Source organism: Cryptotermes secundus, unplaced genomic scaffold, assembly GCF_002891405.2.
Source record: "Cryptotermes secundus unplaced genomic scaffold, Csec_1.0 scaffold2013, whole genome shotgun sequence".
NCBI lineage: Eukaryota > Metazoa > Arthropoda > Insecta > Blattodea > Kalotermitidae > Cryptotermes > Cryptotermes secundus.
In genome coordinates this window covers 315,155-340,459 of record NW_019743680.1, presented here as the reverse complement: position 1 = coordinate 340,459, position 25,305 = coordinate 315,155, and the positions used below count along the sequence as shown (strand labels likewise).

General features: G+C 39.9%; 1 protein-coding gene across 1 annotated transcript in view; it reads left to right on the top strand.

The window, feature by feature from the left end:
- The first annotated feature begins 3,953 nt into the window (after positions 1–3,953).
- LOC111874293 (cardioacceleratory peptide receptor-like) overlaps positions 3,954–25,305 on the top strand; it is a 309,517-nt gene continuing 288,165 nt past the window's right edge. Inside the window, exon 1 of the mRNA XM_033755399.1 lies at positions 3,954–5,217. Within this exon, the coding sequence (XP_033611290.1) occupies positions 4,963–5,217 (255 nt within the window). The 5' untranslated portion in view covers positions 3,954–4,962. The remainder of the gene's footprint in view (positions 5,218–25,305) is intronic.

The window sequence follows — 25,305 nt, the reverse complement described above, 5'->3', positions numbered from 1 at the left end:
GCTTATAAGATCACTTTGATGTATGTGTGTCTGTATATGTATCCCTCCCATCTTGATAGACAACGGCTCCGTAAACATGTTCGCGCTAGAAAATATAAGAGGCATAAAGTTGACGGTGGTCAAGCTTATGACCGTTCAAGTGACTAAGCAGCCGTCGTAGCATAAGATACGTGAGATGAGCATGATCTACTCTGCAAAGCCTGTACCGAGAGAGGACTTGTAAATAGAGAAAAAGGAAGACTTTTCAATAACACGCTGTATGTGCTACGTGCATTTGACGAAAGGCTAAGCATATTGATAAAAGCCAAACCAATCTTCTCGTCAGAGAGGACGTTACATAAGAACTATGGCTGCAAGATTTCACTTAAAAAATATCTGGTCCTGATCCTCAAGGTACTTGGCGCCAAGACTAACTGACTGGAGGTAAAGTCGTAAAGTAACTTTGATTTTGATTTTGACATGTTCCCGCGGCAATGAACACACACGCAAAAACTTAAGAGAGTTTGGGTTTGAGGTTTGTATGTGTTCCAAGTCGTATCGAATGAAATTAGGCGGTTAGTTATTCTTAGAACTTCTTGATATTGAAATAGTTCTTGAAGAAATGAAGTGTTCCTGTGTGAACAGCTCCACCCTCCTTGTACCATTCCATAACCTGTAAATTAATTATGTTGTAACAGAAGACAATTCTTTGTCTTCTTGCTGTGAAGGCTAACAAGACCTTCCATGACCAAACAAGTCGGAACTGAATCCCAGACGCGACAAATACACAGGATTTTTTTTCATACATCTCCTAAGGAGAATACGTAGGCTGGGCCCTAAAGCAGAGCATGACGAGTGTAACAGCGATGTCTACTGTTACTGCATCCTTCTAGCCTAGCAAAGTTAATCACTTTTGTGTCATACTTTACTTAATAACCAGTTTCCCTTCTACAGTTCATAAGCGGCAAGAAGATGCAGGTTCCTGCCACAACAGAGCTCTCGGGTTCACGTCACGCACTTTACGTCATAGGTGTTTTGCATTTTCATATCAGAGTGATTGACACATAGATTAATAACCAATTTAACACTGCCTTGCACCAGTCTTCCAGTTTACATATAATTGGATCTATATATTCGTTTTCTGTGTCCAAAATATTAATTAAAATAGATTTTGATGCGTTTCCTCCTTTGTCACTTTCTTCTGCCTCACTATCTTTTAGTGCGAATAGGCAGAAATTTTACTGACATATTTGTAGGTGTAAAATGTTAAAATTCCTTTATACTCGTATATGATTTTCTGGGATGTGACAAGGAGATGCCTTAACGCCCATGCTTTTCAACTTTGCTTTAGAATATATCATTAGGAAGGTCCAGGAAATCCAGGTTGGACCGAAATTAAATGGGAGATATCAATTCCAGATCTCTGCCGATGAAGTGAATCTGCTGGGTGATAATGTAGATACCATAAAGAAAGAAACACAAACTTTAATTGACGCAAGTAAAGAGGTTGGTCTAGAAGTAAACACAGAGAGAACTAAGTATATGTTGCTGTCTCGTCACCAGAATGCAGGGCAAAATCGTGACATAAATAGAGCTAACAGATCTTTTGAAAATGTGGTACAGTTGAGATATTTGGGAACGACAGTAACAAATCAAAGTTTGATTCAGGAGGAAATTGAAAGGAGATTGCATTCGGGTAATATTTGCTACCATTCAATCCAGAACCTTTTGTCTTCTCGTCTGCTGTCCTAAAACATACAAATAAAAAAATACAGAACTATAATTCTGCCTCTTGTTCTGTAAGGGTGTAAAATTTTGTCTCTGTTATTAAGGGAGGAACATAGACTGAGGATGATTGAGAACAGAGTGTTGATGAGAATATTTGGCCCTAAGAGATATGAAGTAATGGGAGATTGGAGAAAACTACATAATGAGAAGCATATGGGATACTGCTGGGAAAGCCAGAAGGGTAGAGATCATAAGAAAGACCCAGACGTAGGTGGGTGGATAATATTTACATGATCTTACAGAGATATAATGGGATGATATGGGATGAATTGATCTGGCTCAGGATAGGGCTGTAGTATAGGGCTCTTGTGAACACGATAATGAACCTTCAGGTTTCATAAATTGTGAAGTTCTTGAGTAACTGAACAATTGGCGGTTTCTCAAGAAGGGCTCAGCTCCATGAATTTAATTTGTTTAGTTAGGTTTTAGAATGTGTCACCATACAGTTTATCTTAAGGGTACAAACGCTTTGGTGAAACTTGCTAGCCCATTATTCAGGCTAGAAGATGAAAATGGAGACAACAGTTTCCTCGGAAACGTCTGTACCCATTTGTAAAAATATATGGCTTCGAATTTCGTAACACTGTAATCCTGATTGTCCGTGAGAACATGAAATCTAACCTACCCAGTATCTCAACAGTCTGTTCAGTACTGCTGGTGATACTGGGAAATCTCTTTATTCAACGATAATTTCACAGCTGCAAGGGGTACGTAAGAACAAGTGATTGTATATGAAAAATTGTGAAGAATACACAAGAAAATGATCATGACCTATTTGAAAGCACAAAGCCACGTTAAACAGTTAGCCTTTGGATCTAGAATCGAACCCAGGAATTATTGAACATGAAGGAGGAATTATGACTACTCTACTGTGATGTTCGAGCTAATAAAAATGAGAAAATGTTTAATCCATCTCCATTCAAATCTCTGTTTACGAGAAATGTCACGGAATTTGCCGCATACCACAACTGAATATAGGTGACTGTGATATTTTCCATATTGCTGTACAGTTACTACACTGCGGTGTGCTTACATGTAGCTTATCAACGACGCCATTAGTAATTCGGATCATATATCTATGACTTTACAGTTCTTTTTTTCGACCTTATACGTTTTTCAGTTTCTCAATCCTATATACAGTCTGTAGGATTCTTTGGACGGGGGAGCAGCACGTCGCAAGACCGCTACCCACACACAGAACAATATAAATACAGAATAAAGGCACACAGACCCACGCCTTGAGTGGGATTCGAACTCACGATCCCAGCGTTCGGGCGAGCGAAGACAGTTCATCCCTTAGACCGAGCGACCACTGTGATAGGCAATTCAGGTTATAGAGCATCGAACATTTGGATGGTAGTAAATAATGAATTGGGAGGAAGGCGAAAGGAATCGATCGTGGCCTACTTTAAAGTACGATCCCACAGTTTGTCTTGGAATACTGATGAAATCAACAAAACAGCTGCGACCATGGCAGTCAGCAAGCCGGCTGTTAGAACCAAGTAGCTCCCGAATACAAGTTAGAGGCATTATCGATTGAGCCAACTGGCTGAGTCTGTACTATTGAGCTCTGTCGTTATCATTTCAGTCGACAACTACAACTCTTCTTAAATCCACGTTCTCATTACAAGAACATAACAAGAAGTTTTGCGAAGAACTGATGGCCTTATTTCCTTTGATCCGACATGGACCCCATAGAAAACGAAAATATTAGGGGCGGGGGTACACACAGACACGGAGACATACAACTACACAGAGAACAAGGTGATTTCATAAGCCTAATTTTATTTATTTTTTCTTAAATAAGGATAGGTTAAAGATATACAGACTAGTTAACATGTGCATAGAAGTTTAATTATATTTGTTTGCAGTTCTGGTTTAGATGCAAATACATGTATCAGCAATACATCGTTTACATAATTCGAGGACATTAGTAAAGTAACTTGCAACAACACAAAAGACTGACGTCTTCAGGCGCATCTCTAATATACACATTTTTCTTGGAGTTGAACAAACGCGAAGTTAATACGAAATTCTTCCCGACTACAGTTAGAGCAGAGGGTACTAAAATTTCAGTTGCGTCTGGCTGGAGCGCAGGCGCTGCATTGAGATGCATGCTTCTATAGAGACCGGTTGGTTCTCTCTCGCGAGCGAGGAAGCAGCATCACACGTCGACCGGGCGCCACGCGCGGAAGACCTCGGTCTGACGCCTGTTCCAACTTCGCCGACTGTCAGACGGTACGCGTGATAAAGCTTCATGTGTCTTCAGCTTGACTCGCGCAGTCTTCTCTTTTCTTAACTCGTAATCTGGTTTCTTCATCTGACATTTCTCTGTGACTCAAGGGATACAAGACACGTAATTAAGCTGCCTATCTGTCAAGCAGTTTCGTTCTTCGGAGTCATCGTTCGTGGACTATCGTGTTTTAAGATCAATGTCAGACTTACGAAACAAAGGCAATGTGGGTTTAAATGGAAATGTTTTATAGAATACTTAAAAGGCCAACGTCTTCCCAACTATTAGATACTGAAATTATATCCATTCTACACTTTAAAATTGTTTCAGTCACGTGATCCTTCTCTGCAAGAAATCTTTAAATGTTTCGTTATAGAAGATTTCACATTCGGTAATTTAATTAATGTCGTTAGTTCCTTCATTTTGTTCCGCAGATTTAAATATAGGTCTCAGTCATGTCGAAATATTTATCTAATGGCACGCTTAATTAAATGTTCAATGTTGTCATTATAAATCCTTTATCACATTAACAGAAAATATGTACTATATCAATAAAAATCGTCGCCTTCAGTATTTCGTAAAAAGAACTTCATATTGTTTATAATATAATTAATTATACGTATGTGACAATATCACTCACTGACTTTGTAGAATATAAGAAGTTAAGTGGAATTAGGACGCATACAAATAACAGGCACCGTGTGACAAACAGAGTAAATCTGTAGGGAGCAGAAGTTTTAAAACAGTTCTTTGCTGTTGCAAGTCTATCGTTTAAATATGCTGTTGCCAGGCGTGTGTAGTTTCAAGAGCTCTCAGCTGGTAGGGGTGTAGCGAAGTACAACTGCAATTGTTAGGTTTGTGTAGCATCAAGAGTTGTAAATTGGTGGGGGTGCAGTGAAGTAGTAATTTTCCTTTGCGGGATGTAGTGGACATTGAACTCAGAGGAGGGCGGTGTGGAGTAAATGGATACGGCGCCAGCAGATTTAAATTGCTCCTGGAGCGACGGCGACGCTTCCGGAAACATCGTCATCTTCAGTAGCACCGCAACAACAGCAGCAGCAGCAGCAGCAACAATAAGAACAACAACAAAAACAACTGAAAAATTTAACAGTATCTGCTTCAGTGATACAGAAGACTACAACAATGTCAATGATACCTACAGCCATAACATCACACAATCTCAGACCCAGGACATAAACTCGTTTTATTTTTATGAGGTAAGATATTTGTTATTTTTCTAAGGGTCATGGGTTGAACAAAATCCCTTAAGGGTCTGTTGCTGTTGGGTTATAGCACGTCTTGTGGAAACTAAGTCATCTCTTGTTGAACTGTTTTTTTTTAGGGTTAAACGTCGTTGGAAATTCAGAGAGTGACTGCATCTCATATGAGTTGATCCATTAATTGTGAACCATGTAGAAATTCAAGTTCCATTTCCATTCCTGTTACAGCTTAAATTTTTCGTTTTTACTATTGTCATCCTTGTTTTTGTTTGTGTTTCAATATACGCAGCTTAATTATGATTTCGCGTTATCTGCTATACAGTATAAACAAATAAAAATTAAAAAATACACTCAAATTTAAGATTTGATTTGTTAGTGGAAAAGGCAATGTAACTGAACTCTGCGAGAGTTTTCTTTGTATTATAGATTCTTTTAAATATAATCGAAGGTGTTCTTGTTAGGTTTTCAATTAAGGAATACAGTACAGTGATTTCAATCATCCTGCATAACAGGGATACAACGAAACAAAATTTTACCACATATTTCAACTCGATATCGAATCTGTCTACTACCAAAGCACCGTACAACCTACATGAGTATTTTCTCAACATACTAATATTAATATTCGTTGACAGTTCAGTAATTCTTTGAAGCTGCATCAACTTCTTTAATTCACATTATGTGGAGTGAGATAAGTTGAGGTACTTATGAAAGAATAATCTTCAGATATGCAGGAGGAGGAGGCTAGCCGTGCCTAATACATATTATATGGTAATTATGCTCATAAACACACTCAAAAATCACAAATCTTAACATTAAGGGGCTGAATGTGTAAACGCGTGTCTATTTTTTTTTGTGCATTTTATTAATTATTTCCATGTACCAAAATTTTAATTCAAATTAACACAATGAAAAATTCAACTATAACTTTAAAATAAAGTTCAGGATTATACTAAATATAAATCATTCATGAAGCTGAGCTCTTCTTGAGGAGCCGCCAATTGTGCAGCTACTCAAGAATATCCCAACATTTTATGGAACCCGGAGGTTCATTACCATGATGGCAAGAGCCCTCCACTGGTTCCTATCTTGAGCCAGATTAATCCATCCTATATCATCCCATTCTATCTCGTTATGATCCATTTTAATATTGTCCACCCATCTACGCCTTGGTCTTCCCAGTGGTCTCTTTCCTTCTGGCGTTCCTACCAATATTCTATATGCATTCCTCTTCTCCCCCTTTCGTGCTACATGCCCTGCCCGTCTCATTCTCCTTGACTTTATCATTCTAATTATACTTGGAGAAGAGAACAAGTTATGAAGTTTTCTCTAACCTTCTGTCACTTCATCTCTCTTCGGTCCAAATATTCTCCTCAACACCCTGTTCTCAAACACCGTCAGTCTATGTTCCTCCCTAATGTCGGAGACCAAGCTCCACACCCATACAGAACAGTAAATATAAAGAACTTAAATCTAACCTATCGAAATTTTTATTATTAGTTATTGTATTGGAAACCCTCGGTTAAAAATATTTAACCACGACATGAAGCATGTTACAAAAATAGAGAGGGGTTAAAGTGGTGCAGCAGCAGTAAACCTTAATTACTGAGGAGAGATAAAACGTCGCTCGCGGAGACTTCCATATATCAATTCCAAGTCCCATAAAATACACACAGTGGTCTTGATATAGAGTTCTGCCTTCTGGGATATAACGCCGAGTGTTCCGTTGAAACCCAATCCATGATTCAGAGGAACTGATCGAGTCTATCTTTGTGAAGATTGAGGCGACATGATCCTCCGAAACATCGACTGATTTTCAACAAACCACACGGAGTTACATCCCAGAAGTTAAAACAACTACTCGTATTACGTTTCTGGACGTTAGAGGTGTTCATAATCACCTCAGATCCAATATAATATAATTAACGAATCACGTGTTCTATGTCACATCTATTAACATACGAAGACGTATTAGGAGTAGCGGCAAAGCTCCATGCATTCTTATATCATCGGTAGTAGATGAAGGTGGATGACTAGCTTCAAACTTCGGCCACTTTAATCCAGGCAACCGACTTCTGGACGTCCATCCTATAGTGACTCAATGGTCCCCCCAGTAGTATGCCTTAACCATTTAAGGCCAGAGAGATATGCCATCTCCTTCACTATACCAAAATTCTGTAGTCTATACATAGACTGTGTGTTTGATATGGTTCTAACTGTATACATCATTTCTTTCCCTAGACAAATTTAACCGGTTGGTGTGTGTAGCGGAGACAATTGTGTTTCCTGTGAGGTTCAAACTGAATTTTTATATATTTATTGGAAGAAATTCAGTCTTTAAAGGGTTCATGAGAGTTATTCTTTAGATAAGACAAACAGGAAAACTGATTCCACGAAAGTGTGTGTGAAAGCGAGAATTTACAATGTGATGTGTGTTGAAGTAACTACTTCATCCAGGTACACAAAGAGTTTACAATTAAGGAAAGAGAACTTCAGGTTCCTCAAGTCTACGTTGACCGATCGTAACGGTGAAGATTTTTTTAAATTGCGATTCGTACTTGTGAACACCCAGATCGAATCTCAACGGGGAACAATTATTCTGAAGTTGTTATTTGTCTTTATTAATCCCGTCCTAACAATACTGTCATGGGTATGAGTGCCTATAGAAGGGTTTTGGATTGCTGGCTCAATATATTGACAGCTCATACACTCACGACTTGTAACTACACTTTATAGATCACTGACACACACAGACTAGTGTTCTCAGTCTATTACAGCTTCCACGAGCCGTTCCTTGGTAAAGGATTTTAACAGAAACTACAACAGTCTCAGTAAATTACACACTCCAAATATCATACATAAAGTCTTCTCTTCAAAGCCGGACTTTATACTCAGTATTCTTGAAACTAAATCGTGGGAAATTCACACCAGCTTCCTAGTCTTCTTCTCACCTCCTATCAACTGACTAAGCTCTAAATCTCTTCTCACTTATAACATCCCGGCAGGGATCAGATAGAAAACACCGTTGCTCTGTTGCTCTGCATTCGTATCTGTTGCTGCTAGAACCATGTTTAGCGATCCGTTACCTCGAAACGGCTCTGGTATGTTTGCTTATACCGAGGTCGTTGCGTAGTAACGGCTGTACGAGCTACAATACGTATATATTGCCTTAAGAGTCTATGAAAGCTATTTACTAGATTTCCGTTCATACTTATAACAAAAATTAGGAACTCAATTAAACTACACAGATAAAGATATTATGAGAGATCAAACAGAAACAAACTCCGTGGTTTTAGTCCGCAAGCGATTTCTACCGACCGGGCGACCTCCGCTTACTGGCGAAATTAATGCTAACTTTAGTGGTTAGACGGTTTAGCATGATCAGGGCAACGAATCCCCATGGCCGCTAATTCCGGTTTTCTAGACCGGATCCGCTATTTCCTTGAAATAGCTCCCCAGATATCCTCACGAGGCTGAGTGGACCCCGTTCCAGAACCACTACTTCTCAGAAAATCTGGTAGCGCCACGAATTGAACCCGGGACCTCTGGATCTGCAGCCAGGAACTCTGACCACTAGACCACAGAGGCGGTCATTACGAGAGATCACGCAAAAGAAGGTGATAAAATGAGAAGACCAGTTTTAAGAGAGTGTGAAATCAACTCTAAACAAATGGATTAATAAGAGAAGAACAAAATGGAAAGAACACAGTGATCAAATGTAGGGCAACAAAAAAATGAGATGAATACCAAACTGGAAAAGGAAACTGGGAAGACGAAGAATGACGTGAAAGCTTATGGTCAAGCAGGAGGACTGAATGGATGCGAAAGCTACAGAGCTTAAGATGGGAAAGAACGCATTTCTCCTACTCCTTGTCTTTCAAATCATACGCCAAACAGTACATAGAAGGTCATTAAACGAACAAAGAAACAAAAACTAAACATAAAATATATGCAGATTACTAAATTCTGGAACGTTACAACATGCCGTCTGGTAGAAATATTGCCAGGCAGTCTTCTATCCTGAACATAAACTCAGTAGACAGTAAATTTCTATCAGACTACATGGCATCACATCTCAGAAGAAAATCTTCAAAGTTATAGCGGCGCTGAGAATCTCACCCCTCACTTAAAATCTATCCGCATGATCTTTCGTCTTAATTAAATTCCTAATGGCGATCACACTTGCCTCTCATCTCACAGCATTAAAATTAAAATTATAGTTATATACCACAGAAGATCATTGTTGAAAGTTCTTCAAGAAATATTCATAAAATATTTCACTGAAATTGCAAGATAATTTCATGTTTTGTTGCTCAGATTTGCAAGATGAGCTGTAGTTATATTTCTCATAGCTGCAAGATGAGTTCCAGTTATATTTCTCATAACTGATGATGAGCTTGAATTATGTTTCTAATAGCTGCAAAAAAAAGTTCGAGTTACATTTCTCATTGTTGTAAGATAAGCTTGAGTTATTTTTCTCATAGTTGTAAAACAAATTATAATTTTGTTTCTCGTAATTGCGAAATAAGCTTGTGTTATATTCCTTATAGCTCCAAAATAAACTGAAATTATGTTTCTCATACTAGCATTATGAGCTGGATTTATATTTTCCATAGTTAATAAGATACGCTCGACTTATTTCTCATAGTTGTAATAAAAACTCGAGTTAATATATCCAATGGGTTCAAAATAAACTGATGATGTGTTTCTCATAACTGTAAGATAAGATCGTGTTATGTTTCCCATAGAGCCATTTACTTTCAGAATAAGAAAAGAAAGAAAATCTGAAATGCTTTAATGAGTAATACAAAATATAGAAATGCACAGCTAGTAACAATAAACATGCTACAAAACACGTAAAAACGAAACTATTATTCACGAATATGGTCTAATGTCTGTTGGATATTTTTGACTACCAATCTTCATTGTCGGTGATGGAGACCGGCATACACATCTCCCATTCCTGCAGTGCAGACATGCATAAACAAACTACTTAGTTCAGTAACTGAAAAACAGGTTTTTTATACCCTGAATATTCAATCGCGACACGAGTTTCATATTATATTTTGATTCGGATGCTTAGCATATTATGTTAAAATGGCTTCGGCTTGAGTCCAAGTGTTACCAATATTGACTTTCCAAGTTACACACGAGGATGGGTAGAATATTATAAATTAATTTTATTGATATGTGAAGGTGGGTTCAAAACTTTCTCCTAAGGAACAGATTCAATATTATAGTAGGCCTATATATAAATATTTCACTATGACAAAGAACGTATAATATTACATCCCACAAATGCACCAAAAAAATAAATTTTTATTTATAAATATCACGCCAAAATAGGGCAGTTCGGTGACCTATAAGCAGTATAATGATGGTTATATGCGTTATTAATGAAGTAGAAGGAGGTAAATGTAGGTTAATCTTGATTTATTTAAGAAATATATATTTTTTTTAATTACTATTATTCGATTGTAGGTTTATTATGAATGATGAATTAGCAAATACAGGAAAGGACGCGGTACTGGCATATTAGCCAAAGATGGAATCATTCTAGAATTCTTCTGCTCACTGATGAAACTCATAAAATACCTATGTTGATGAGGCTAATCTCTAGGCTGACTTGCAAAACACTATTACTTAGAAATAATATTGATGATGCCTTAAAATTTCAACTCATGTTCTACGGATACATAAAAAGGAAAAGCAGTCTCTGTGCTTAGCTAATTGAGCATTACGCCATGAAGACGTGGGACGGAGTGAATGTACATTTCTTGACCTCGGCACTAGTTGGAGTTGGGTGGTCAGCGTCACGCCCCTGATACTTTGCCCACGGAGAAAGAGCCCCCAGTGCCCCTTGGATATAAGGCTGGGTGGGCCACAGAGCAGGGTTGGACAATGTGGAGAAAATTCTTGACCGTACCCAGCCCATAGTCAGTCGCTATACCGACTGCGCTATCAACAAACAACAAACTCCCTGGTTTTAGTCCGCCAGCGAACTATACCAATCGAGCGACGGCCGCTTGTTTATTGCCAACTTTTGCGGATAGAGAGTGTCGCGTATTCAGCGCAACGGATCCCCACAGCCGTTTATTTCATTTTTCTAGACCGGATCCGCTATTTCCTTGAAATAGCTCCTCAGTTTTCCTCACGAGATTGAGTGGACCCCGGTCCAGACCCACTACTTCCCACAAAATCTTGTAGCGCCGGGAATCGAACCCGGACCCTTGGATGTGTAGTCAGGAAATCTGACCATTAGACCACAGAAGCGATCGACTGCGCTATCACATTAATAAATTAATGTTTGACGTAATTAATTTGAATAATATATATATATTTAATAGAAGATCAATTAGTACAAAAATTACCACTTGCTTTCTGGTGGTAATGATAATTAATTGCCGGTCACGGTAGCCGAGCGGTCTAAGGCATGCACTGTCTTCGCTCACTCGGAAACTGGGATCGTAGGTTGGAATCCCACTCAGGGCATGGATGTTTGTGTTCGTTTTTCTGTGTTTGTCTACAGGTAGAGGCCTTGCGACGAGCTGATCACTCGCCCAAGGAGTCCTACCGTATGTGTAAGATCTAGAAAAACCGAAGTGAACGGAGTTCATGGAGGTAGGCCTAGGCCCACTGGGGCTGTAGTGCCAAGGAAAAAAAGATAATTAATTGCAAACTATTAGCGGAATGCGCTGCACATGTTTGACGTCAGTTTGTTACCATAATGACCATATCTCTGAAAACATTGTTAGCCTACGTTACATGGACGTCATTACATAATAACTTACCAACAACCGACTAAAAGCGGTACAGGACTAGCGCAAAAGAAGCCGCCTTACTTCTCGACTTCTCATTGTGAACTGGCAACTTCGCTGAAGCTTTGTTCCACATTCTGCCCTCTACGAAAGATTTCTGTCGTCACTCTGCTACAGCTTGTATACTGGCATGAATAGATATATTTTCGATTCTTCTTACATATGTTACTTTCTAACTTTAAAGTCTAACCGAGCTGTTTCGACTTTGTAAGTGTTTCTGTTTTTGCTATTAAATCGAGTTATTAAAAACGAAAAAAGAAAACTACCTCTGTAACTGGTCGGGAAGGCTCATAGTGCTGTGAAATATTGAAGCTCCCACATTTTCTCTAGAAAAATCGGCTCACAGATGGGGATAAGTTTATCAGCCTTAAACCCCGGCTGCCTTTACCCCCAGGAAGATTCCTGGCACTCATTTCTGTTAGAGGTTGAGTTGATCCCAGGGCCACACTGCAGCTGGAAGGATTAGGTCAATTGAAAAATCCAATGACTTCATCGGGAATCCAACCCACGTCCTTCCGGCCTGTAGTATAGAGACCCCAGTTCCGGATGTAAGGTATCCACAATAAAATAATTATATTTCAGAAAGCATTTATTATACACATTTATGGGTTGTTACACCATTATAAAGGGAAACTATCCAAGTGTTTTCTGAGTACATAACTTTCTCAATAAATTTCAATATGGGCTCCCTTGGTGGCACGACAAAAATCCAGACGATATTCGACCTAGTTCTACGTTGCTTGAAGCATGCTTAGTATTACCGTAGCCACAGCGCCCCTTATGAGGGCTTTCAGGTGTTGAAGGTCGTTGATATTAACCTGGTAGACAATGTTCTTCACATAACCCCACAAGAAAAATCCAGTGGGGTTAAATCTGGCGACCCAGGAGGCCAAGCGATTGGTCCACCTCTACCGGTCCATCTCCCAGCCATCTCTCTGTACAGGTGATTCTTAACATGGTGACATAAATGTGGCGGCGCCTCATATTCTTAGAGAGGTCGTAATTTGGGCATCGCATACAGCTCCAGCTTGTCTAAGTACGATCGACCGGTCACAGTCTTTTCAGAAAAGGAATTTGCTCCAGTCAATTTGTCGTGCATTAAGCCGACCCACGCGTTTACTTTGGGGCTGCCTCTCTCTAGCTCACACGTAACATGTGGATTTTGACTGCCCCAAATCCTGCAGCTGTACCTGTTTACAACTCCATTGACATGGAACATCCCCTCGTCCGATAAGCACACTTGGAAGAGGAAATCGGGTGACGCGTCAGTTCTTTCTAGCATGTCCACAGCGAAGTTTGTGCGTGCTACTTGGCCACTCGGTTTTAGTGCATAAATTATTTGAATCTTGTACGCTCTTAGGCAGAGCCTTTTGTGCAGCATATCGTGCACTAATGAACATGGAATCTGTACGTAACTGCAAGCTAGCAGCACGAAGTGATTTGCGCGGACTTCACTGGAATGCCTCTCTAATGCGATTGACATTTTCTTCAGAGGTCCGTGTCTTTCCAAGAGATTTTACATGCAACAGACTACCTGCAGTCCTCAGTTTTCTGTCCCAGACCCGAATGCTTTTCCATATAGGAGGCTGGCGTCCATGTTGCGTTCTAAAACGACGATGGACAGCTATAAGAGATTGAAACTCTGCTAGCCACAAAACGTACTTAACATGTTCCTGTGGTGTCGGCATCGTTACGGAGAGAGCCGAAGGTCACCAGCTGGCGCATGCGCGTGAAAAATCTTTCAAGAATTTTCCTTTCCAATGACATAAACTGAATACGTGTATGAGAATTAGTTTCCGAGATAAAAAAATTATTATTTTGTATATCTTTCATCCGGACACTGTGTATATTATGGAAACCTCTGGAAAGACTAAGTTCTCCCTAAAAGGAATAGAAGCGTCCAAATTCACTTACTGCGTTCCATATTAAATTATTCTTAGACATTCGAGCACAAAGAATCCATTATCACTTTGTTTAACTTATAAGAACTGACTTCTCTTGAGTTGAAACAATAGAAGAAAGCGCTGACAGAGCAATAGAGCAGTCATAACTAACGAACTAGCAGCATGGAGTCGAATTTTTCTTGGGCAGCCGCAAGCCGCTCAGCTAATCAAGAATTTCCCAACATATTATGGAACCAAAGAGCTAATTACTGTGTTAACAAGAGCCCACCACTGGTCCCTATACTGAACCAGATGAATTTGGTCCATACGACCTCAACGAATTTCTCTAAGATCAATTTTAGTATTATCCTCTCACCTACACCAGAACTTCCTAGTGGTCTCTCTCCCTTCTCGCTTTCCCACCAAAATTCTACCTGCTCTTGTCTTCTCCCTGTGCGTGCTTCATGCCTTGCCTATCTAATCCTCCTATAGAGCAGATGTAGTCGTAAAATTCGGCGTGGACAAATTTCCTCGTCGGTAAGACTGTGAATGTGTTAGTGTTTAGAGTGCTTCTAAATGTTTACATCTCAAAATGGGAATGTGACGTGTCTCATATTCTAGAAGCTATTCTAGTGCAAACAGTGCAACAAATGTGTTGTCCCATGTCTGTGAGCTTCACATGGCCTAATTTTGTCTCTGTGCTTGTTGATACATATTAATATGATTGTGAATTATGACTTCTTAAGCACTTTTTTTATTTATTTGTTTAATCAGCAATCAGAATGTACATTCTATAAGCTAATGTTATGGCTGTTTAGATGACTTGATGAGGGGTCGTCCTGCGGCGAATCCTTAGTAATTCAAATCAGGTCAATTGGCCAGTTTCGTTTGAGTCGTCTGTTGTCTTCTCTTGTCGATAGCGTCTTTAGGAGTGGGTTTATGTGATATCGGATTTTGTTGTGATGTCTGTTGCTTTTTTGTTGGATGACGTCTTGTACGGGAGATATACCGAGATCGGTGTGGAGAGTTGCGTTGGAGACATACCGTGGTGCGTCGACTATCATTCGTAGGATCTTAGATTGGCTTCTTTGGATTATTGCTATGTTGGATTTGCTGGCGCAGTCCCATAGCTCCAGGCCGTACGTCCAAATATGTATGATTATAGTCTTGTAGATCAGAATTTTATTTTCAACCGTTAGCTTTGATTTTTTGCCTATTAGCCAGTTTAACTGTTTAATGGTTAAGTCTACTTGCTTAGGTTTCTTGACTACATGCTGCTTCAATGGCTTAAGCACTTGAAAGGAAATTATGTTCATGTTTAGACTTCTCTCCGTAAGCTTATTTCATTAGGAAAAATGACAAATTTCCGGCCCGTAAGTCTCCTAATAACTTCAGAATAAATCGATGGCTTATCATAGGGCACCATACCACTAGACATCTATGCAGCTGGCATGTGTCAGGTTAACTGACTCGTGCAGAAGACGAGCGCTAGGCTACGCTTAGGATACCATTTGTGCCAGCCTATAGCGGACTAAAATCGAAGCAAAGTCACTCTGAAATAAGCATAAAGTTTAATTTTGATCTGGTCTTGTCGCTTCCATGCATTTGCTCTGGCGCACATATTAACAAGCTTTCTGGCGTACAAATGAAGACGCGAAGCTCTTATAAATAAAGTAACATAACAAGTGTCATTGTCCCATGTAAAGGCGGAGTCGAATACTTCCACTGTAGCCCTGCAAGTCGAAGAGGCGACAAAAAGGAAACCCGGTGTCTGGGTGTATAACCGGATCCCATTCTTCCTGGGGGATATAAATACGAGGACCTGACCCTCGAGGTTGGGGGAGTCTCGAATCTGAAGCAGTAAAATGTGGTCATGAGTCCCGTGGGACTCGGACCTGAGAATGACTGCTTTGGGAACCGAGATAGCCTAGGCGGTATAGCAACTGGAAACGGGATGAACGACCGAGGGGTCAGAGTTCGAGTTCCGGTAGAGTCAAGAATTTTCTCTTCTCCACGTCGTCCAGATCGGCTGTGGGGCCCACCCAGCCTCATATCCAATGGATGTTTCACCGGGAGTAAAGCGGCGGAGACGTGAAGCTGACCTCTCACCAACTAGTGCCGATGTCAAGAAAATGTGGAACTATACATCCATCCCCCCATACGGTTTCATGGTTGTACTGCTTAATTAGTTAAGCACAGGAACAACTTTACCTTTACCTGACAAGTTTCATTATGTAGATATCAAATGGTAATTGAAAAAGAGTACAATTAAAATAGTTCGGGGGNACACTTTAAATAACTTTATCGGTATATGAAATAAATATATTCTTAGACATCGATAAATCATAAATATAATTTTGGGTGTTTTAACTAACAAAACGGTACACACAATAGGTTACAAAATGGCGCACGAAATGATCTAGTATTTGATTTAGGATTAATTATTCAACCATGTAATGAACGATGTTTTGAAACATGGTAACGCAGTAGATCAGGATGATTAGTTCTTACTCTTCCCGAGCGCGCTAGTGTCACGCTCTTCCTGCTCATTCGCCAGTTTTTATTAAATATCTTTTCAACAATGGGTTCCATTCTTATAAACTAATACATCAATTCATTTTTATTACATTATTCGTAGATCCGTGAAAGGTTGCCTCGTGTCTGTTTAATTCCGGTTTAGCAAGAATCGTTGCTATTAAAGGACTGTGTTCACAAGTGCGGATGAAAATAATGAATGCCCGGAGGAGACCTATGGTCGGAAATTAATGCAAATCTCTTTTCCATAAGCGGCGTCCATGTCTGTGGTTAAGATGATTCATGCCAGAGACGTACAGCTGCTTTATGCATAGAACATGAAGGGCATATTTAATTTGCAGTATTAATATTCAATTTAGTGGCGTAAGTTATTACATTACAAAATACGAAAATATTTACACAGATCACTATAGCCTAAGTAACGTTGGATTTCCATTTTCCTAATTTATTTATTTATTTATTTTAGGACATTCACAATCTACTCATAATGTACTAATACAGAGTAATAAGCAAATATTAGGGCGTTGCGTGGCTTGTAGGAAGTACCATCCACTGATGGGTTATCCTCCGTTACCTAGAATAGGTCTTCTGGCCATTGACGTTTGAGTCTTCTGTTCACTAAGGGTTGGATGGCGAGTTCTTTACCAGTTGGTTTTCATGGTTCACAATGCGGTTTCTGTATTTGATGGCTTTTTTGTTTATGACCTCATTTATAAAAGGAACTCCAAGATCTTCGTGGAGAGTTTGAATTGATACGAACCATGGAACGTGGGGCACGCGGTAACGTAGTGGTTAAGGCACTATGCTACAAGCCGGAAGGTCGCGGGTTCAAATACCGATGAGGTCATTGGATTTTTTTCAATTGACATAATCCTTCCGGCCCTGGGGTTCACAGAAATGTGTACCAGGAATTAAATAAATAATTTCCCTGCGGAGTAAAGCGCGGCCGGCGCGTAAGGCTGACAACCTTACCGCCATTTTTGAGCCGATTTTCTAGATAATGTGGGAACCTCTACGTCTCACAACCCTATGGGCCTTCATAGCCTGTTATATGGATAGCTTTACTTTACTTTTTTAGTTTACCATGGAGCGTTAATTATGTAACGTAGTATTTTTGATTGGAATGTTTGTAGGATCTTGGTGTTGGACGGCTTACTACAGCCCCACAGTTCTATGACGTACGTCCATATGGGTGTGAGTATAGTTTCTGTAAATGAGAAGTTTATTTTCCTATGATAGCTGGGATTTTTTTACCAGTTAACCAGCTCATGTTTCTCACTTATGTTGATAATCTCTTGGCCCGGATATGGATCTTCCTTGTGAGATTTTGATCAAGGCGAAGTCCAAGATATTTGAATAAGGATTGGTGCACTGTTTATTGTGATTTGTGGGCACGTGCTCCGTTTTGTGGCGAATGTTATTTGCACTGATTTTTCGACATTCACTGTGATTTTCCAGAGTTGTAGCCAATCTTGGAGGGCATTGAGGTATTGATGTATATTTTTTGCTGCCCTATTAGGGTTTTCATGAGAGGACAGAATTGCAGTGTGCTTGGGGTATGTCAGACGTATAGATTAGATATAAAAAGGGCCCAAGAATGCTACCCTGTGGAACCCCCGAATTGATGGGGTGGTAGCCGGAGTGTGTATTTCCAATTTTTACTTCAAAATGGCGGTCAGTTAACTAAGATTTTATCAACAGGTATTTTTTAATTTGTATAGTAATCTCTGGTGCCATACTTTATCAAAGGCTTGTTGGCCTTTCGGTTTATCGTCGTATGTATGGTTTGTCTGAGTGGTTTCTTTTTCCAGGGTTCATTGTTTGGGTTCGCAAGTACGTGAAAATTATTTGTTGTCGCAACTTGTGCGGTGTTGTCCTGGATGTGATGGGCAATTTGTGTCAGTTTTAGTTTTTGTGACAGTCTGCCAAGGGAGTTGCTTCTCATTTAGGGTTTGTCCTTTTATTTGGCTATTGACTCGTCGTCACTGGTTGTGTCCCAGGAATAATGTGATATTGTTCTTGTTTGATTTATGGTTTGAGGCCCATTGTTTTGTTTGGTGGTGCAACCGTTCTTTGGTTCTGCTAGCTCTAGTAGAGAAATCGAACTCCTCTCAGGGCATGTTGACTGGCCACGACTTGGGTGATTAGTGGGGCTTTAGGCGTAGGGAAGTCACCTCAACACCAATTAACTGTTTGAAGTCTTTATTCAATCTGCACTATTTAAATGGAAACAGCACCGTAGTGACACTTCACAGAGTTGTGGATGTAGGCTTCCTTACTGTTTTCTGAGACGCACACTTAATAGTCACCACTGGGGGTGTTTGCGGGGATCAGAACACATGTACCCCCGGTGAATGTAACTTTCAGAGTCCTTGCCAAGCACCCTCTGAACGGTAAATATTTGCCCTGGTTAAGCAAAATTCGGGCAAAGGACCTCCCACTTCAGATGATGATTGGCTGGACCGGGCAGACTGGGAGGTTGCTTATCATTCTCCTCCAATTAGGAAAGCGAATATCCACTAGTGTACAGTTTAGGGGTGAACTTTGCCACCTGCTGCGTGGCTGTAAAACTGAGATTTTGGGGTAGCAGGAAACGACGCTGCTAAATTTATGACTTCCCCTGTCAAGTTTAGAATTTCTAAAGAACTCGGCCTTGTTTTACGCATTAAATTGACTGATTTATGGATTGGCAGCTTGCTTCAAGCTTGACCCAAGCCACTTGCTGCGTGTCTCAGGGGGAAAATTTCAAATTGTGAGGCGAAAGTGAGGAATTTCACAAAACCCTAACCATACATAAACATCAATTTACCATCCCATAAACTGGACAGTTACAGTGGCATTGGTTATGGGGGGGGGGAGTGTTCCAGTGGAGCATGGTCAAGCAGTGGCTGTGACTGTCCCATAGTCATTGGGGAATGCTGGATTGGAGGTGAATACTGAGAGAAATTTGATGGTTGTGGAAATGGGGAATGTTGGATTTGAGTGGGATATTGGGAGAAGTTTGTTAGTTGTGTCTTTGAAAGGTATTGGGATTGAATTTGGTATTGAGGAAGGTTAATGGGTTGAATGGGAAATGAATATTGTATTGTTTGGTTTGGTCCCGGGCCGTTTTCAGTTGGAAACATTAGAACTTACTTGTTAAAATTAGCTGTATCTTCACCACGCTGTTTTATTGTTGTCTATTTTAAGTTTTACTCAAGACAGTAGTGAACTGCGTTTGCGAACTGTTTATCTAGGAGAATTTTCGTTGCTCTTCAGCCTACAGAGCGACCTGCGGTACGGTCGGTTTCAACGTAAGTCGAGTGTATATTCCGTTTACTGCGTACACACGATTCACGGAGCGATGCACAGACACGTCCGTTCTCTTCAGCGACTATTAAGCGACTCCATTTTCCTCATAGGAACATTTTCCGTTCTAGTCTGCTGTCTCCAGTTGGCCACTCTGTCATTGCCCCTTTCCATTGACTTCGTCGTTTGTTGCGCAGACGCGGGTCCTCAAGAATTTCCAAAATATTGTAGAACATTATTATAAAATTCTAATATGATGGATCTGAGAATCTTTGCTTATAGAATATCTCTGTAGGTGCCTCCAGTTATTTTATGGCATTCTATCAACTGTATTGGTTAGTTAACATCTAATGACAGATGTCTCAATGGCTGAATAATTAATCTGAAGATTGTGGCTTTTGTCTACGGTAAAGTATTCTTCCGTAATTCGCTTAGAAGGAACGCGGAATATCGTTATAGATGTACAATACATAACTTTTATCCGATATGAGAAAGTATTGCTTCCGTAATTCGAGTTAAATTTTTTACCGTTCAACTAATCTGCTCAGCACGTATCTTTAATATGCTTCATATTACATATGGTCATCCTTTTACACTCTCCTTTCAAATGTTATAAATTTTATACGAACAACTTATTCCAGTGTGTGTGAAGCAAATATTAAATTATAGTCACTTAAAGTTACTTCTTGTACAACTTTCACTTGTACTTGATGAATGTCTGTAGTCGGTAAATTGATGATAAATATCTTAGGCTTGATTCAACAGGAAAATTAACCAATATCTTCCGATTCGTAGAAGATCTGGACCGAGAAAAAATAATTTTATAGTTATACGGAAGTATTCTGGGTCTTGTTCGAAGAGCGAAAACTAAAATCAAAGGTTAAAATGTGTGTTTCTGCTCGTAGAGTTAACGGTTCCGTTTATTTCATTTTCTCTTTAAACAAGATAGCTTCTTTTTTTGTAAATATAGATTTTTAGATAAAGGTATCAAATAATTTTATCTCAGTACCTGATGAAACATCATTTAAGCTACTGACGTGTTATTGAACCGTCACTTTTAGTTCTGTGATTAAATTCCAAATAGCAGAACATTCTGAGTTCCCTATATATGGTTACAATACAACATTCTGGGTCTTGTTCGAAAAGCGGATACAAAAATAAAAAATTAAAATGTTTTTTAACGGTTTCGTTTATTTACTTGCTCTTTGAAAAAGATAGATTTTTTACTATTGTAAATCTATATTTTTGTATAAAGTACTAAATAGATTTATTTCAGTAACCTGTGAAACATTATTTAAGTTTACTGATGTGTTACTGAACCGTCATTTGTTAGTTCTGTGATTAAATTCCAAATACTGGAATATTCTGAGCTCGTTGCATATCCCATGAGCAGTAAATACGTATTTACCTGCTACTACCCACACATCAATGATACGTAACAGTTAGACACTGTACCTGTTTGGAACCAGCTTCCAGAGAACTATAAAATGTACAAAGAAATCTGGACTTTAAACTAAGCATAATTTTCAAAATTCTGAACTAAATATCTAACAGATGGAAGTATTTTTCAGTGCCATTCTTGTCTCATAATTGATCTATTTTGCCGCAGCTGTTTATAAATTGAATCAATATTTATTTTGTAAAGTTTTCCACGCATATAATAAGATGGATGAATGAATATACTAACAAAATATGTCTTAATATAGGCTTATACTGGCTGCGCCATAGCTCAGGCGGTTAGTCCCTGGCTTCCCACCGCGGCGGCATGGGTTCGACCCCGTGGTCTGATCAAGTGGGATTTGTGGTGGACAAAGTGGCGCTGGGGCGGGTTTTCTCCGAGTACTTCGGTTTCCCCTGCCAGTCTTCATTCCACCAAAAATTCTCCATCATCATAATCACCCGGGGCAGGTACAGCAGGCCAGTAAGAGGCCGACGTGCCGAGTGGACCCAGCTGGACTCCACCCCCCACTAAACGAATTAGGCTTATATTATTTTTATATTACAATCTTATGGTTAATTTACTCGAGATAAGAAACAACCATAGCCTGCCCTGTGCATAATGAAACTATAACTAAAATCTGTTCGGTTCTGTTTCAGCACCTCCTTGTGTTTTTGGTCTGTGTCCAGCATAGTGCTGTAAAGTGTGGTGATCATAAAACCATTGATATTCCGCCCTGCTAATATAAACAAAACACTTCAGCCATGTTATTCGAGAAACTGTGCCAGGAAAATTATGCGCTCTGCTTACTTATGACAGGCTAGGGGAAAGTGCATGGTAACAACTCTATAAATTAGGTGAACTACCTCCTCTACCCCAACATTCAGAAGGTTTTGTCTCAATGAATTAATCCAGCTATAGAACCGCTGCCCAAATTATGCATAGTAAAAGCGCCATAATTTTTTTCGGGGGAGGAATACTGATGGTGAGTAATCAGCTTCACCCTTCGGCAGTTTTAAATTTTGGGAAAAATCTTCGCTAATATGTGAATATATTATGTGCATATGAACATAACTATATATCGAAAATTATTTATATATCTCATTTTGCCTAATATGGGGCACACGGTAGCGTAGTTGGTCGAGGCACTATGCTACAAGCCGGAAGGTCGCGGGTTCGAGTCCCGATGAGGTGTATTCCTTTTCAGTTTACCTAATCCTTCCAGCCGCACTATGGCCCTGGGGCCGACTCAATCTCTTAACAAAATTGAGTACCAGGTATCCTCTTGGGGGGTAAAGGGCGGCCGGCGAGTAGTGCTGACAACACCACCATCTGTGAGCCGATTGTCTATAAAATGTGGGAGCCTCGACGTCTCACAACCTTATTGGCCTTCACAACCTGTTACAGGGATGATAGCTTAGCTAAGCTAGCTGGTTAGCTAGCTTTTGCCTAATATAAAGTATTGAAATGAGACACTGAACCGGATACCAAAGCCACAGCCGATGTTTACATCTTTTCTTTTGTGGCCTTAACTTTATCAGTTACGAGTCTGAGTCGTTTTCAGGGCGTTTCTGAACGTGTGATTTTACTTTCACCTAATCCCTAATTACACAAAAATGAGATATGCAGCGATAAATTATAAAAGTGCGTAAATATAATGAAAATTGAGAGTTCATATCGAAAACACATCCCGTCTTGCAGCGCTGCATCTTGTTTGTGGTGTTTAGTGATGACAGAGGTGTTGCCGTCACACAATCTAATAATTTTTATTGTTCAAATTCACAATATATTTCAATCTGCATAGGCCAACATCAGGTGACCTGAGGAATATACAGCTGGTGACAGTTGTGTAAAAACCACACACTACGCACTCAAGGTTAACCAACAAATTCCGTAATAGCCCTGCAGTTTACGTAATCTGTCGCCATTTATGTATTCTTTGAGATCACCTGATGTGACCTATGCGGGCCGAAACATATTCTGGATTGAATAACAGCAACTATTTATTTCTGTGGCGGCAACACCTCTTTTTATATATCGTACCTTCCTTCCGACTGATCTTCAGGGCTGTGACGTCATATAATGCTATAGACGGATATGAATATTTTGGGGGAATGATATTTCCTCAGTCTTTAAGATCGAAGTGATCTGAAGATGAAGCAGCATTTCCCCCAAAATATTTATATCCACCTGCAAGACCTGCAAGAGATTAACGTTCATGGGGAATCTTTGTGCTGACCACGAAACACCCTCTATCCGCAAAAGTTTGCACTAACTTCGCCGACAAGCGGCGGCCGCTAGGTCGGTATAGTTCGCTTGCGGACTATATGCCACCGAGTTGGTTTTTTGTTACTTCATACGTTTTAATTAACCATACTAATTAAGAATATATTATACAACATATTTTGATAATATTCGACTTCTTATTCGTAGATAGTTAGACAGCCGGTTTCTCAATCGGATCTCTGGGGAGGGGGGGGGTGTTTTTCTAGAGGAAATGTCATGCAGGCGTTACGACAAGAAGAAGTGCGAAGATCAGAAGGAACATCACGGCTACAAGATTGAAACATGGAATGTCAGGACATGAATCAAGCAGGCAAATTGGAGAATTTGAAAACGGAAATGGAGAAGAATGAGGTGTCTGTTCTAGGTGTCAGCGAAGTGCGGTGGAAAGGACAAGGTGAAATAAGAAGTGGTGATTATACAGTGTATTATTCCGGAGGTGAATGGGCTGAAAGAGGTGTGGCAATAGTGGTGCATAAAAGTGTAGTGAGGAGTGTTGTTAAGAAGATTGTTTGTAATGACAGAATTATTGCTCTGAAGTTAAAGGCGGAACCGGTAGATATACTGATTATGCAAGTGTACATGCCAACATCAGAGTATGAAGATGATGAAGTGGAAAAAGTGTATGACACAATTGAAGAAATTCTTCAGGAAGATGGAAGAGGTGACACAAACAGCATCATATTGGGAGACTGGAATAGCATTGTTGGAGATGAACCATATCAGAATATTGTTGGATCACATGGACTAGGAAGACGGAATCACAGAGGTCAAATGCTTATTGACTTTTGTGAACGAAATGGATTGATTGTTACCAACACTTGGTTCAAGAAGCCAAAGAGAAGAATTTACACATGGAAGGAACCTGGGGTATGGAGGCGACATCAGCTGGACTACATCCTTGTGAAACATCGATTCAGAAACAGTGTGAAGGATGTGAAGACGCTTCCTGGGGCAGACATTGACTCTGACCACAACTTGCTGGTTGCCAAGTTCCGAACCAGGTTGAAGAAAATTATAGGATTTCGAAAGCGCAGACCCAGATGGGATTTGGAGAAGTTATATGCTCAAAGACAAAGCGTGCAAGAGACTCTAGAAGAGAAACTCGGTGCAATTGAAGGTGAAAGCGGAAATGCTGAAGTGCAGTGGAACAATATAAAAGAATGCATGTTAGATACTATTAGCGTATTGGTAGGTAAAGTTGAGAAGATAGCAAGAAAACCATGGGTTACACAGGAGATGATGAGTAAAATGGAGGAGCGAAGGAAATGGAAGAATGTAAACAACGAAGAAAGCAGGAGGAAATACAGGAGACTGAGGAATTAATTGAAAAGAGCCACGGACAGGACCTAAAAGGAATATCTTGAGAAGATATGTAATGAGATTATAGAGTTTCAAAGAACAGGACGTTATGATTTGAGGTACATGAAGACTAGGATGGAAGAGAGTCATGGGATACAAAATATTGGCATCGAAGACGTGTTTTGTGTGTCACGCTACAAATAAGTTTACGCCGTGTTCGATATGGCGGATTTATTCCACTCGCTCACCTTACACACTTTTCTCGTACAATCATTTGCTCTTGCAGTGTTACAATTACTGCTTACAATATCTCGGCAATACTGGACTGTCTTCTCCGGCGGTTTATACCAGACTAACTCCTTTTGGCGACTAATCCGAGACTCTCTTCTTCGACGGTTGGATAAAGACTAACTGTTCGAAAGCATTCAACCCCGTTTTATAACCTCGGTCGCTGCTATGCAACGAACCCTCTGTTATAACCGTGGAGACTCCTGTTAGAACCACAATAGAGCGATTGTTGTTTCCTATGCAACGGTCT